Genomic DNA, 12,804 nt, shown 5'->3' on the forward strand with positions numbered 1-12,804 from the left:
CTAATACATCCAAATATCTTTCCTTAATATGAGGAACTACACTACACACAAAATGTTAAGGATAATTGGCTTTTGGGTGAAATTTATGGAAAATGTAAAAAGTTCACACTACAGTGATATTATATCATGAAAGTAGGGCATTTAAGTAGAAGCTGCAATGGTGATTTCCTCATCTCAAACAATTTATTGAAACAAAAGCCAACAACAGTGGTGGGTATACCACAACAAAAAATCTCAATGTCTCAATAATCTGTCATGTGCCCTTGACCATCAATTACAGCTTGACCACGACGTCTCATGCTGTTCACGAGTCGACTTATTGTCTGCTGAGGCATGGCATTCCACTCTTCTTGAAGGGCGGCCCTCAGGTCATTGAGGTTCTGGGGTGCAGGGTTACGAGCCTCTACACGGCGACTCGGCTGATCCTAGAGGTTTTCTATGGGATTCATTTCTGGAGAAAGTGCAGGCCACTCCATTTGAGGTACCCCAGCCTCCAGCAGCCGTTCCCTAATGATGCGACCTCGATGAGCTGGAGCATTGTCGTCCATGAAGATGAAATTAGGTCTGTGTTGTTCATGCAGGGGCACAATGACTGGATTAATGTTATTCAGGTAGTATTGGCTTGTCACTGTACCATTCACAAGATGTAGGGCAGTTCTGTATTGAGTGGACACACCTGCCCAGACTGTAACACCACCACAACAGTGGCTGATGCATAGCGCTCTCCTTGACGTCTCCAACGTCGTTGGGTCCATCGTTTCTGCTCAACATGAATCAACTTTCATCAGAGAACAGCACTGAGGCCCACTGGTCCCTCGTCCAGCGTAAATGCTCCCTGGCCCGACGCCTGTGCCTGGTGGTGTGGTCAGGTACCCTTGCAGGTCGTCTAGCATGCAGACCACGCTGATGTAAACGGTTTCGAATGGTCTGACGTGACACTTGGGTTCCTCTCACTTCCCTTAAATGTGCCTGAAGTTGAGTGGCATTCATCATCCGGTTCCACAGGGCACTGTTCACAATGAAGTGGTCATCAACGTGGGATGTGGCCAAAGGACGTCCACTTCTATGCCTTTCTGTGACTCTTCCGGTCTCTTTGTATCTCTGTCACAACCTGCTGATGACACTCTGTGACACTCTAAGCTCAGTGGCCACTTCCCTCTGAGAACATCCTGTTTGAAGCCTCACAATGGTGAGGTTCTGTTGATCAATTGTTAGGTGTGGTCTTGGTCTCATGATGTCAAAATGTGAACAGCATGATGAAGAGGACTGTTTAAATACCAATTCTAACTGAACCAGAAAATTTATTGGTGGATTCATGGATCAAACACCAGTTGTGAATTTTGCTGTTAAGCACCTTGTTAGAGAACAGCAAGTTATGCAGAAAGTACTGAAACACTGAACAGTTGGACATGTGCATTCAAAAGTGTACAGAAGGTCAAATTAAGTTCACCTGGAAAGGTTATAGTGCATTTTAGGTGCATCCTGAAATTTCACCTGAAAGCTGAATATCCTTAACTTTTTGTGAGTAGTATATATGGGGTTTTCGAAAGATTATGACATTAACGTGCAGCTCTACATTATCCACACACAAAAAGATGCCCATTGGAAACATCTCTTAGCTACAACAAATCATTTCTAGTTACATCCCGCAAGTCCTCTCTCTGGACAAAAAAGAAGGTAATTATTGAAAAATGAAGCAAGTATGCTCTTTTCAAGTTGCCACAAAAAAAGGAAGCAAGGACATGTAAATAAAAAAGCCTGCGGTTTGCTAAAGGCAGAAAATATAAGCACTACCTCTAAACAGCTTTAACTGTGGAGTTTATGGTGACCATGACAGCGCCCCGAAAGGTCATTACTTTAGACAATTATGAAATCCTCATTAAAGCCTGGATGATGGCTTGCTAATTACGCCAATGTTGATTGTGTGGACTCGACATGTGGCACAAAGTATTCATTAATCGTGATTTCCAATGTCAACATGTACTTAGCCAGGATTTCTGCCCTTTCTGAGTGGGCGGGGCTTACAGTGAGTAAACTCCGAGTACCCCGTAACCCTCAGGATGATCAAAACAATGCATTCTCTCTCTCCCTCCCTAGCCAAGGTCAAATAAGAGCTCTGACAGAGTGATATGAAAAAAGAACGCAAAAACTCCTAGCTAAAACCTTGGCCAGTGACTGGCTGACTTTTTATCGAGGGAGCAACCACGATCTGTTTGACCTCGAAGTAACTAGCTCATCATCCGTTATTACATCATGCATCTTCTCAGGTCTATGGGAAGCTGAATGAAGGACTGGGCAGCAGACTGGAGCGCTCTTTTACTCGAGGGGCTAGCTAATACATTTATGATTTGATACCTCTGGGTATCACGCAAACATTTTTAATATTTTATTCCATATTCTGTGAAATGTTCTATAGACTTCTCAAGCTCTGGATCTGAAGTGTCACATGCTATGTCTCAGGCGCTCTGATAATGGAACAGTTTCTTTCTCTGTTTGTTAAAGGAACAGATGCCCCTTTGCTGGAGTCACTAAATTACCCGGGCCCTCATTAATATCACTTAGCTAAATGCTTGGCTAATCCTGAGGGAAAACAAAAAGATCAGACTTCTGTTTCTTCTATGGATTTCAACCCGGAGAGAAGACGAGCGCCGAGCGGACCGGGACAATTTGCTCATTATCTCGCAAATCTATAAAAATTTTGACTCTGAAAACGGTTTGCCTTCTAGTTCCTTTTCCTGTAACAGAGTTCCTCTCCCCATCCCTCCAGTCCCCATCTGCTGAGAAGACATAAGCAGCATGAATTATTTAGCATTATATAACAATTAACAAAGAGTTTGCTAAGTGGTTGACTTTAATGATCCATAAAATCATTTTTAGTGTGAATGCATATTATCACAGCAGTGATGTACTGGACAGAAAGTCAAGCTTTAATGTACTTTATTAGCTGGCACATACTGCAGCACATTAGCTGGAATTTCCTTTTGAGTTCCTCAAGAGATTTCTCCAAAACTGGACCACAGGAGCATAGAATTAATATCAAAATCCTTCACCACATGGCTGCAGAACTCTCCATTCTCATTGGTCAGAACATTTACTTACACTTCAGAAGGTATTAATACGCTTCTTCTAATAATTCAATTCAATTCATCTATCTATCTATCTATCTAGATATCTATCTATCTATCTATCTATCTATCTATCTATCTATCTATCTATCTATCTATCTATCTATCTATCTATCTATCTATCTATCTATCTATTCATCCATCCACCCTCCCTCTCTCTTTCTCTCTACCTACCTGTCCATCTAAATATCTATGTATCCATCCATCCCTCTTGCTATCTCTTTTTTTAATCTATCTATCTATCTATCTATCTATCTATCTATCTATCTATCTATCTATCTATCTATCTATCTATTTGTCTGTCTGGTAAGAGATCGACTATTTGTATCTGCTATAACGTAAGTTCTAACAGGAAGTAGGTTCAATCCATCCCATGAAACGTAACTATAAACAGATAAAAAAGGATGATGCGTCTTTTTTTTTTTTTTAATAAAATAGCATCTTTTATTGATAAACTGTTGTTTTTGGAATAAAAATCTTCAGGACACGCTGCTCCTGAAGAAGCATCTCTTAAACCTTGGGGCTGTATGAGTAACCGCTCCTGACACCGCACAGCCATTGATTATTTTCCTGTAACAGCACACCCTGTTGTGTTTTATTTCTCACCGAACAGCTGCATTTCCAGTGGAAACACATCTAATTACGGTGCTGCTGACAGGATTTCCTGTTCGCTGTGAACCTTTAAAATATATTTATCCGTGTTTAACGGCCCTGATCATGAAGACTGCTGATGCGGGCTATGCTTTCGGAGGAGGTATTTGCCGATAATACAGCGGTATGCAGCGAGCGGCACGGAAGAGTAATAGCCTGCCACTGTTTGCATCGGATGGCTTTATATCGCCACATCAGCTCGCCCTCTCGCTGCCTCCGCAAACATGCTGCATAAACAGTCTAGAGGACCGCATGGAGCCGCAGCTTTTGTGTATCCAGCTCGCCGAGAGGCGCCCAGCGTTTTGTCTCCAATGGAAACATCTTCATATGAGGTCAATTATCGATACAAGGTGTAAAATTTAGGATTTCGTCGAGCACGACGGTGACATTTCTAGCGTGATGGCACGGGCACGCTTAGCCAAACGCCACTATGAACTCCGATCACGTCCCATTAGCCTCGGCACGGATGCAACACTCTTAGCACTTTATCATGCCACTTATAGAGCCGCGGCATTATAAAAGGAAGTCATTAGATTTAATTACGCCAATTATGTCCAAATAGAAGCACAATGATGTGGGCACATGCCACTGAAGCAGTAAGGCACAGACACTAAGTGTCCTAATTGTGCTTCACTCTTTTTCAAATGAATGGGGTTACGATGTGCTGGAAAAAAAAAACCCAAAAATCTCGCAGCGATGTTTTCAGCATGTTTCCAAAGACGGAAAGCTTGCTAAATCAGAACTCATGCTCTTCTCAACTCTCCGAACGCGCCGTGTTTCACCAATCCGGTCCTATTATTTGGAGAAAAAAAATGGAAAAATTACAGGCTTTCTTTTTCACCACTGATTATTCTCGATATCCAGTCTGCACCCCGAAACCCCTGTTTCCGAGAGTCTTGATTGTATCGCAGGCCTGAAAGTTTGATTAAAAAAAAAAAAAGAAAAGAAAAACACCTCTCGGCAGGGCCGGAGAGCTCGGGCGTCTGCTCTCTTGCGATTGCGGCTGTGCAGACGTGGGCATCGGAGCATGAATTATCTATTAGTGTGACTGATATAACGGCAGGGGAGCCATTCTGAAACTGGAAATAGACATATACATCATGGACGGCGAGGTTCATGGCACTTTTGGTGATGCCACAAAACCCTGCTGGGATTTCCGGTTGCCATGGAAACCGGGATGATCGGACACACTTTTTGTCTTTTTTATTCCGAGGAGTCAAAAAGTTGGACTTCCAATTCTGAGAACATGAGAAATAATTCCTGGAATCACACAGAATAGTACTGCTGCCTACTTTTACAGACAGAAAGTCTTTCCAAAAAAGAAATAAAGAAATAAAAAATATATATCAAAGCTTTAGATCCTGAAGGTAGGAAGGTAAAATTAAGCCTTTTCGCTCTCAATCCTGCCGTGCGTCTCTCAGTCTTCAGCGTACCATGAAACAGGGATGAACAGGGATGACACAGCCGATCGAAAGAAAAAGATTTTTTTTTTCCAAGATAAATTTAAGAGGGGTTGCTGTGAGAGGCAGGAAGTATTTTAGGGATCTGTTGAGAGATTCACTCTACCTGCCGGCTCAGTCTCGGGCTTCGGCTTTGTGCTTACAAGACGGTGTGAAAAGGTTAAAGATGGTTGGGAAGGAAAAGAAAAAAAAAGAGAAAGGCTGAGGTGTTGAGACTTCACTTATGGCTAAATGCTAGTTCTCACAAAGGAGTGGGTTATATTGCACGGAATTCAGCGTGAGAGCGCTGTTAGAACAATCGAGGGCTTGTAGAACAAAAATAGCAGACCTTCTTAAAGGGTTCTTGGGTAATTTGGTAATTATAGGTTCAGAACAAACACTAGTGTTGAGTGGAATGGTGTAGAGTTGTACCTTAAAGGACAACCAAAGAACCCTTGAAGAACCTTTCAGTGATAAAATGGGAAATGCCTGGCAGGTTCTCGTTAACAAAAAGAAAATAGGATTTTGTTATTTAGCAATTCTTTTAGGTTCTTAAAGCGTTCTTGGATATTCAGATGACTAAAGAGTTTCTTAGAGTTTCACATGTTGGTAAATTGTCCTGGTAAGTGTATAAATGTGCTTAAAAGTTTCTTGGGCAATTACATAATGAAAGGTTCTTAGAATTTCAAATTTCTTGGTAAACACTTAAAGGTTCTTAAAGGGTTCACAGAAACTGAATAAATTCATTAGAGAGTTTTAATCCATTGCCTTGGTAAACATGGGTTCCTAAAAGGTTCTTCGGTAACTGAATAAGCCATTTTTTTAAATGTTTAAAATTTTGGTGATTTTTCTCGGTAAATATTTGACTGTTCTTAAATAGTTCATGGGGAAATAAATAATGAAAGTTTCTTAGAATGTCAAATTTCACTAAACTGTCTGGGTAAAAGGTTCTTAAGGGTTCTTGGTTAACAATCAAGTACAGAGTAGAACAGGCTTATTGTACTCTGCTAGCCTTGGTACAATAGCGTGACAGCCTCCAAAGCTCTACATGCATCAGGTTCCTAAAGAATTCTTGGATAGCTGGATATTAAAAGCATCTTGAAGAGTTTCAAATATCTTCAAGGTTCTTAAAGGGTTCTTGGGTAACTGGATAATTCAAGCTTCTTAGAGAGTAGACAGCTTTATTGAACCTGCAGTGAAAAAAAAACAAAACAAGTGCGTACATCATTTCCACGTGACTGAACTGATTCACATTAACGCAATTTATTTTTATACATCCAGCATGATCTCAGCCTGTAATTCCAAATCCCTGAACAAAATCCAACACACCTGAGGTGAGAATCAAGCCAGAGTTTTGTAACAGCCACATTAATGTAACACTACAGTTATAATTCTGACATCATTGCTGACATCATCGCTGACATCATCACGGGATTTCACGATGTAACTGGTTTATGGTTAAAGTATGTGAATTAATCACACTCATTCTACATCGTTAAAAACCTGTTTAAATTAAATCTACTGCAAGCAAATAATAACCCGTCTTGTTGAGTAAATATAAGCTAGATGTAACAGAGTCTTCCTCAATCTGGCTGACCACATGTTCCTTTCTTCTCAGTGTACAAGTAGACAGCAGAATGAAGGTGTTTCTCAAAGCCTCAGTGCCATATATTCTAGCCTCCTAAAACCTAAAAGAGCTTTACATGTAACACTTTCTGACAGATAAACATGCTGTTGTGGAATTCTACAGAGAACCTTAAAGCTCTCCCCAGAGGGTCAACCGAAGAACACTTTACGAGCCTCGGAGTGTTGAACAAATACAGCTGAGTGAAATCTGAAATGTCTGACAGGTTCTAAGTATTGAGAAAAGAAACCCTAGAGGAGAGCTGATATTTATAATGTCTTGAAGGTTTTTAATGGGTTCTTCAGTAATTAGATAATGAAAGTTTTTTAGAGAGTAGAGCACAGAGAGTTTTATGTGCAAGAATCCAGCTGAACAATACAGTATTCATCAAGGCTTTGGAGCAATATTACTATATCCTCCTGAAAGGGCTCTAAAGGGGTTGTGCATTTCCTCAGCGCAAACACAAGGCACTAGCAAAGCAGCAGAAAGGAAAAAGCAAAGAAAGAAAAAACGGGTCCAATTAACCAAGGAACATAAAGTATAAAATACATAACGACATAATCTGAGGTCACAGAGAGTTGACTAACATTCTCACTAACATAAAGTTTCCCATAAAGCACAATTACCTCAGGAATAAACAACCATTATTTCATTACTGTTCCACCAAAAAAATGGTCCTAATTAACTAATTTCCCAACCTCACCACTGTGTGGAACCCACACACACACACACACACACACACACACACACACTCGCTGCTCTCTGCTGATCAAACAAATGATTAAAAAAAAAAAAAAAAAAACTAGATAAGAGAATAACGCCTTATATCAAATCAGACTCACTGCAGCAAAACTGCTTGTTATAATCAAAGTATAATGTTTATTTTATGCAAATGTTTCTCTTATTTATTTATTTGAGAAGGACAATACATATTAAACAAAATCTCTTTTCATTGTTTATTATGTAAGTGAGTCAGACGAAAGGCTAATTTTCTCTGGGCAGGTTGCTGTGTAACCCTATATTCACGTTAGCAAGTCACTGGTATCACTGCCAGTAGAAGCTATACACAGTTTGGAACACTAACTAGATAAATAAAGCATTAATCTGTGTGAAAATGAGCTGTTTTGGCAGATTAGCAAACGCAAGCTAAATCTACTAGCTATGTAAACTCACCTGAGGCACCAGCGATTTCTGCTAACGCTTTCCCAAGCTTCATAATCTCTCCATACACGTTTCATGAGACTGTAGATAAGACAAAAAACCCACAGTTTCATGTTTTACTTCCATTTCCACCTGAAATTAACTGCACAAAGAGTTGGGAGCTGAGGAAAGGCTGAATCATTCAAGCTAACTATGTGGCTGATTTGTCATTGTACATTACGTGCATAGAACTGAGAAAATGTCAAAAAGTTTAATGTCCCTTGTCAAGCTGGTGCCTCGTAGCTTGTTGCCGTAATCGAAGCTCTATGCCACACACACACTTAGGAACTTTACTGATCGCTTTGTTGCTTGCTAATAGGCTAAGACAAGAGGATGGGAAAAAAACACACACACACAGAGTGGGTTGATTAATGTTGTAGAAGCCTAATCAGTTAATTTAACCTAATTATCGAGATTTTTGTACGCTTTGCTGAAGCTAGCTAATTGGCTAATGTTAGAGATCGATTTGCATTGACTCTAGCGCATTACTTCCTCGACTATGTTTTATTTGGCGTTGTTTTAGCATTCGGTGGCTGTGTATGAATTTTATTTCGTCCAGCAGTTTCAGTATTGTAAAACTACACTCAGTTCCAGTAACCAAGAAGTGTGTGTGTGTGTGTTTTTTTTTTAAATAGACAAAGATGCGTCTCTGTGTGGAATACACAATGTACACAAAAAGAGCAAGGTTTATTCTCTGTTGAATGAAACTGATCAAATGTTCGCAGTACAATAAAACCGTTTTGTATCTAAACACTGAATGATGTACAATACAATCGGGAATTTGAGCAAAGCTATCATTTTAGCCCATCCTCCATTTTTTCCCGGCTCATTACTAAATCCTACCGCGGCCAGCTCTACACGAGCGCTATCTGCGATACGGCACAGCCGCAGACGTACGCTACGATGCCTGCCACAAAATATATCCGGATACATCATCTGAAATTCATTTGGTTTTTCTGCTCATTCACCTCTATCTGCTTTATGTTCATTCTGCATGGCTTTCACACACTGTGTCCTGAACTTTAATCCCGCAATGCTACAGCAATTTCCTCTTTACTTGACCCAGAAAGCAGAGCCATCCTATCTGTGCCTTCTGTCTTGTTACTGTGCTGGGGTAATGCCGCCTGACCTGGAAAAAAAAATAGAAAAAAAAGAAAGGAAAGAAATCCAGATGGCTCATGTACCCCAGCTCATGTCTGAAGCCCAAATATGTCTGGTCTCTGAACGGCTGGGGGCCACAGAGAGATATATAACAGGACAAACATTCCGACTATAATCCTATTGACCATATTTGTGCGGATTTTATTGCAGGATTTCTACGATACTGACACTTTTAACGAGGTGCAAATAAAAAAAAAGTTGTGCATTATTCTCAGTACATCTCTGTATAAAAACATCATTTTCACTTTGCTTCCTTTCTATTATGTATTATACTGTACGACATACACTGACCAGGCATAACATTATGACCACCTGCCTCATATCGTTGGTCCCCCTTTTGGGCCCTGACCCGTCCTGCACTGTGTATTCCTCCATAACAACTAAAATAAGTCACAGCCCTCAGAGTTTGAAATGTAAAGTCACATAAGAGGTCAATGATAACCAGTGTGTCGGGATATAAACAGTCTACAGAGATATATATCTTTACAGAGTTATCATTTTACACTTTAAATGTATAATATAGCTTTATGCTGATGAATGAGGAATGCAAAACAACATTGGTGTAAATTTATTTGCATTTGCAATATGTAAAAGTTTTTCTTTCATTTTCGCTCTCAGGTTTTTCTTGAATAAACATTAGGTCTGATCCATTTGTTTCACTAATTAATTAACAAAACAGTTCTTTCTGTTTGGAACAATACAGTATGCCATTAAATTATTTTTTTCCCCTCATTTTATTAATATATTACATTTAATTCATTTTGCTGTTAAATTGTCCAGTCTTGTCCTGCAGCTCTGACAAATCGCACGCTTATATTCATGCTCCTAGCTCTAATATGCTGTCGTTTATAAACTACCAGCTCGTTCCCAGGGGTTAGTTTAGCAGATGATCTACATACTCTACGTCTATTAACACGTGGACAAAAAAGAAGTGTCATTTAGGAACTTAAAGTATTACTGCTGCTCCAGTGTCAGAGCTATGTAATGGAACGTTTTTCTACACAGGAAAGGGCAGACATGTCCTTCTCTGTCCACATGACCGATAAACTGACTGAGAGAGAGAGAGAGAGAGAGAGAGAGAGAGAGAAGGCGGATGAGGAACATAATTCATAATCGGAACCAACTTTTTTCCGCAACATTTAATGCAATAACAAAAAAAGGAAACAAAAAAGCATGATACAAAGCAAATTGCTGATAAGAAATGTGCTGTTATCTAAAAATAATCCATGTCGGGATGGTTGTTGATTATTTTCCTCTAACAGAATGCTTTATTTCAGTTTATTTCTAAAATGATGGTAATTTGTGGAGAGCTTGGTGGTTTAGTGGTCAGCAGGTTAGCCACACAGCTATGATGCTGGGGGTCGGTTCCCGACTCTGCCCCCTGTGTGTGGAGTATGGATGTTCTACCTGTGCTTCAGAGGTTTCCTCTGGGTTCAAAAACTAAGACTAACCAGCCTCTCGAAATGATCTGTAGCGTGTGTGATCGTACCCTGTGATGGATTGCGACCCCATTCAAAGTGCCCTCAGCCTTGTGCCCCGAGTCCCCTGAGATAGACCCCAGGGTCCCTGTGACCTTGTGTATGTTAAAAAATATTTTGCTTTTTCCACTATTCAAAAACTGAAATTCAGGAGAGTGTTGAAGAGATCTTGAGATGTGTTAGGGATTACATGACAATAACAAAAGCAAGTTTACGACTTGAAGTAGTCATATTTACATAAACATGGTCTCAAGCCTGGAGAGCTTTTACAGCATGATGTCGTCTCCACAGAGACAGTCGTGACGCAAGCCATCACAGAGCCGGATTAACTCCACGCTACGCCGAGATGAAAAAACAATTTGCCTATGGCCTTTTTTTTTTTTTACTGAGCACCGAAGGAGCCTCTATAACGCATCATCAGTTTCTATATTTCACAGCTGATTATTTGTTGCCTCGGCATTAAGGTATGGCTGTCAGAGAGCTAAGTAGAACTAAGTGGGAGAGAGTGCTTGGGGCGCTTTTATGCAAAATAATGCATCCAGGCACAATCGCGTATCGCTTGTGACACTTGTTTAAGATAAAAGGCTCCGTCTGAAACAAATCCTTTCATTAGTCCACTGAATTTCCACTTGTCTGAATGCCAATGATTTAGTCATTTAGTCGCATTCACCAGACGACTTCAGGAACACATCATCAAGGCTAGCTTAGCTGCAGTGTTTTTTGTTCCGACCTCCAGGTACACAAGCGGCTCCTCCTACTTTGGCACGATGGCACAAACATGTCATCACAGCTCGCTCCCTCAACACTTAAACGTATACACGGGTTGCCAGATACCCGTGACCTCATTTCCCAGCTTACCTTGTCCATTCATTTGCTCAAACTACAGCTGGGTAATATTTCAAAAAGATAGCACAATACAAGGCACCTGGAGAACCGCAGTGACACGTTTAAAAAAACCCTGTGTTTAATGCATTTATTATCAACAAAACAACATATTAACCAGGAATAAGGAGGAACTGGTACAAATGTAGTTTTTAGCACTTAATCTGTGAGTAACAATACATGATAACCTGGATATCTCAATACACAACATAGGTTTATATTAAAGAGTGTTTTTCCATAGTAACTCGCAGGGATGCTAATTAAAAACGTACGTAAAAAAGACAGTTCTGTTATTTAATAAAGACCCATTAGAGAACCGTTGCTCTGATGAACGTTTCTGTAGAGATGTTTTATTGAACATTTACGGAGGGAGTTTTGTGTCTGTGTGGGCCGTCCAATTTCCTCCCACTGTACTAAAACATGCCTGTAGGAGAACTGGCTATGCTAAATTGGCTCTAGGTGTAAATGTGTGTGTGTGTGTGTGTGTGTGTGTGTGTGTGTGTAATGTCAGGAACTGGTTTTCCATCTGAGGTGAATTCTCTCACCATGCATCTCATTCAGATCCACCACAATAATAAAGTCTCTAACTGAAGATGAGCACAATATGTAGCGTAACTATAAATGGATAAAAACTACAAGGAGCCGTTCTATAATACATTAAAAACTGTAAGAATTAGCAAATTACTTTGGCATAAGAGGAATAGGAAGAAAAAACCTCTGCTCTCTAGCCGGCCACATCACACTGAATAGTTGATTATTTTCCTATACCAGCGCACCCTCAGGTGCCTTATTCTTTATTTAATACTTTCACATTTAATCATGCATCTAATGCCATCATGCTGCCTTCATTCCCAAGCCCTGTTCTATAAATAAGTTATTACATGCTCATACATGTGTCATGAAGTCCTTAGGAAGATACCTTGTGATTTCTAAGTGAATTTTTCATGAAAAAGAAATCGCAATGTCAGAAAGCCTCCATCACAACCTGTGAAGGTTTCGAGACCGTAGCCGTAGGTTTTTCCGATCCACCGATCAGCTTTCGATTCTGCCTCGGAGAAAAGCCTAATGCTTCACTAATCAGTAAATGCAATCGTAACGTGGCTCTGATAACGCCACAACACAAGACGAATGTCCCCCAAGGGCATACAGTGTACTCAGCCATCAAACTCTGTGGCTATTTATAATCTGTTGGTGACCTGAGGGATGACATTTCTAGAACAGCGAATTCCTGTGGAGCTGTTTAG

At 40.3% G+C, this 12,804-nt stretch overlaps 1 protein-coding gene across 11 annotated transcripts in view; it reads right to left on the bottom strand.

The window, feature by feature from the left end:
• The window catches only part of cadm1a (cell adhesion molecule 1a), a 312,964-nt gene that overhangs the window by 290,638 nt on the left and 9,522 nt on the right, over positions 1-12,804 (bottom strand). The window contains exon 1 of one of the 11 annotated variants that reach the window (XM_058414923.1): positions 8,013-8,081. The exons of the other annotated variants lie outside the window; for them this stretch is intronic. Within the exon in view, the coding sequence (XP_058270906.1) occupies positions 8,013-8,055 (43 nt within the window). The 5' untranslated portion in view covers positions 8,056-8,081. Of the gene's footprint in view, positions 1-8,012; positions 8,082-12,804 lie in introns of those variants that run through there. 11 annotated transcript variants of the gene reach the window in all.

The sequence above is a fragment of the Hemibagrus wyckioides genome, linkage group LG18, assembly GCF_019097595.1.
Source record: "Hemibagrus wyckioides isolate EC202008001 linkage group LG18, SWU_Hwy_1.0, whole genome shotgun sequence".
Lineage (NCBI taxonomy): Eukaryota > Metazoa > Chordata > Actinopteri > Siluriformes > Bagridae > Hemibagrus > Hemibagrus wyckioides.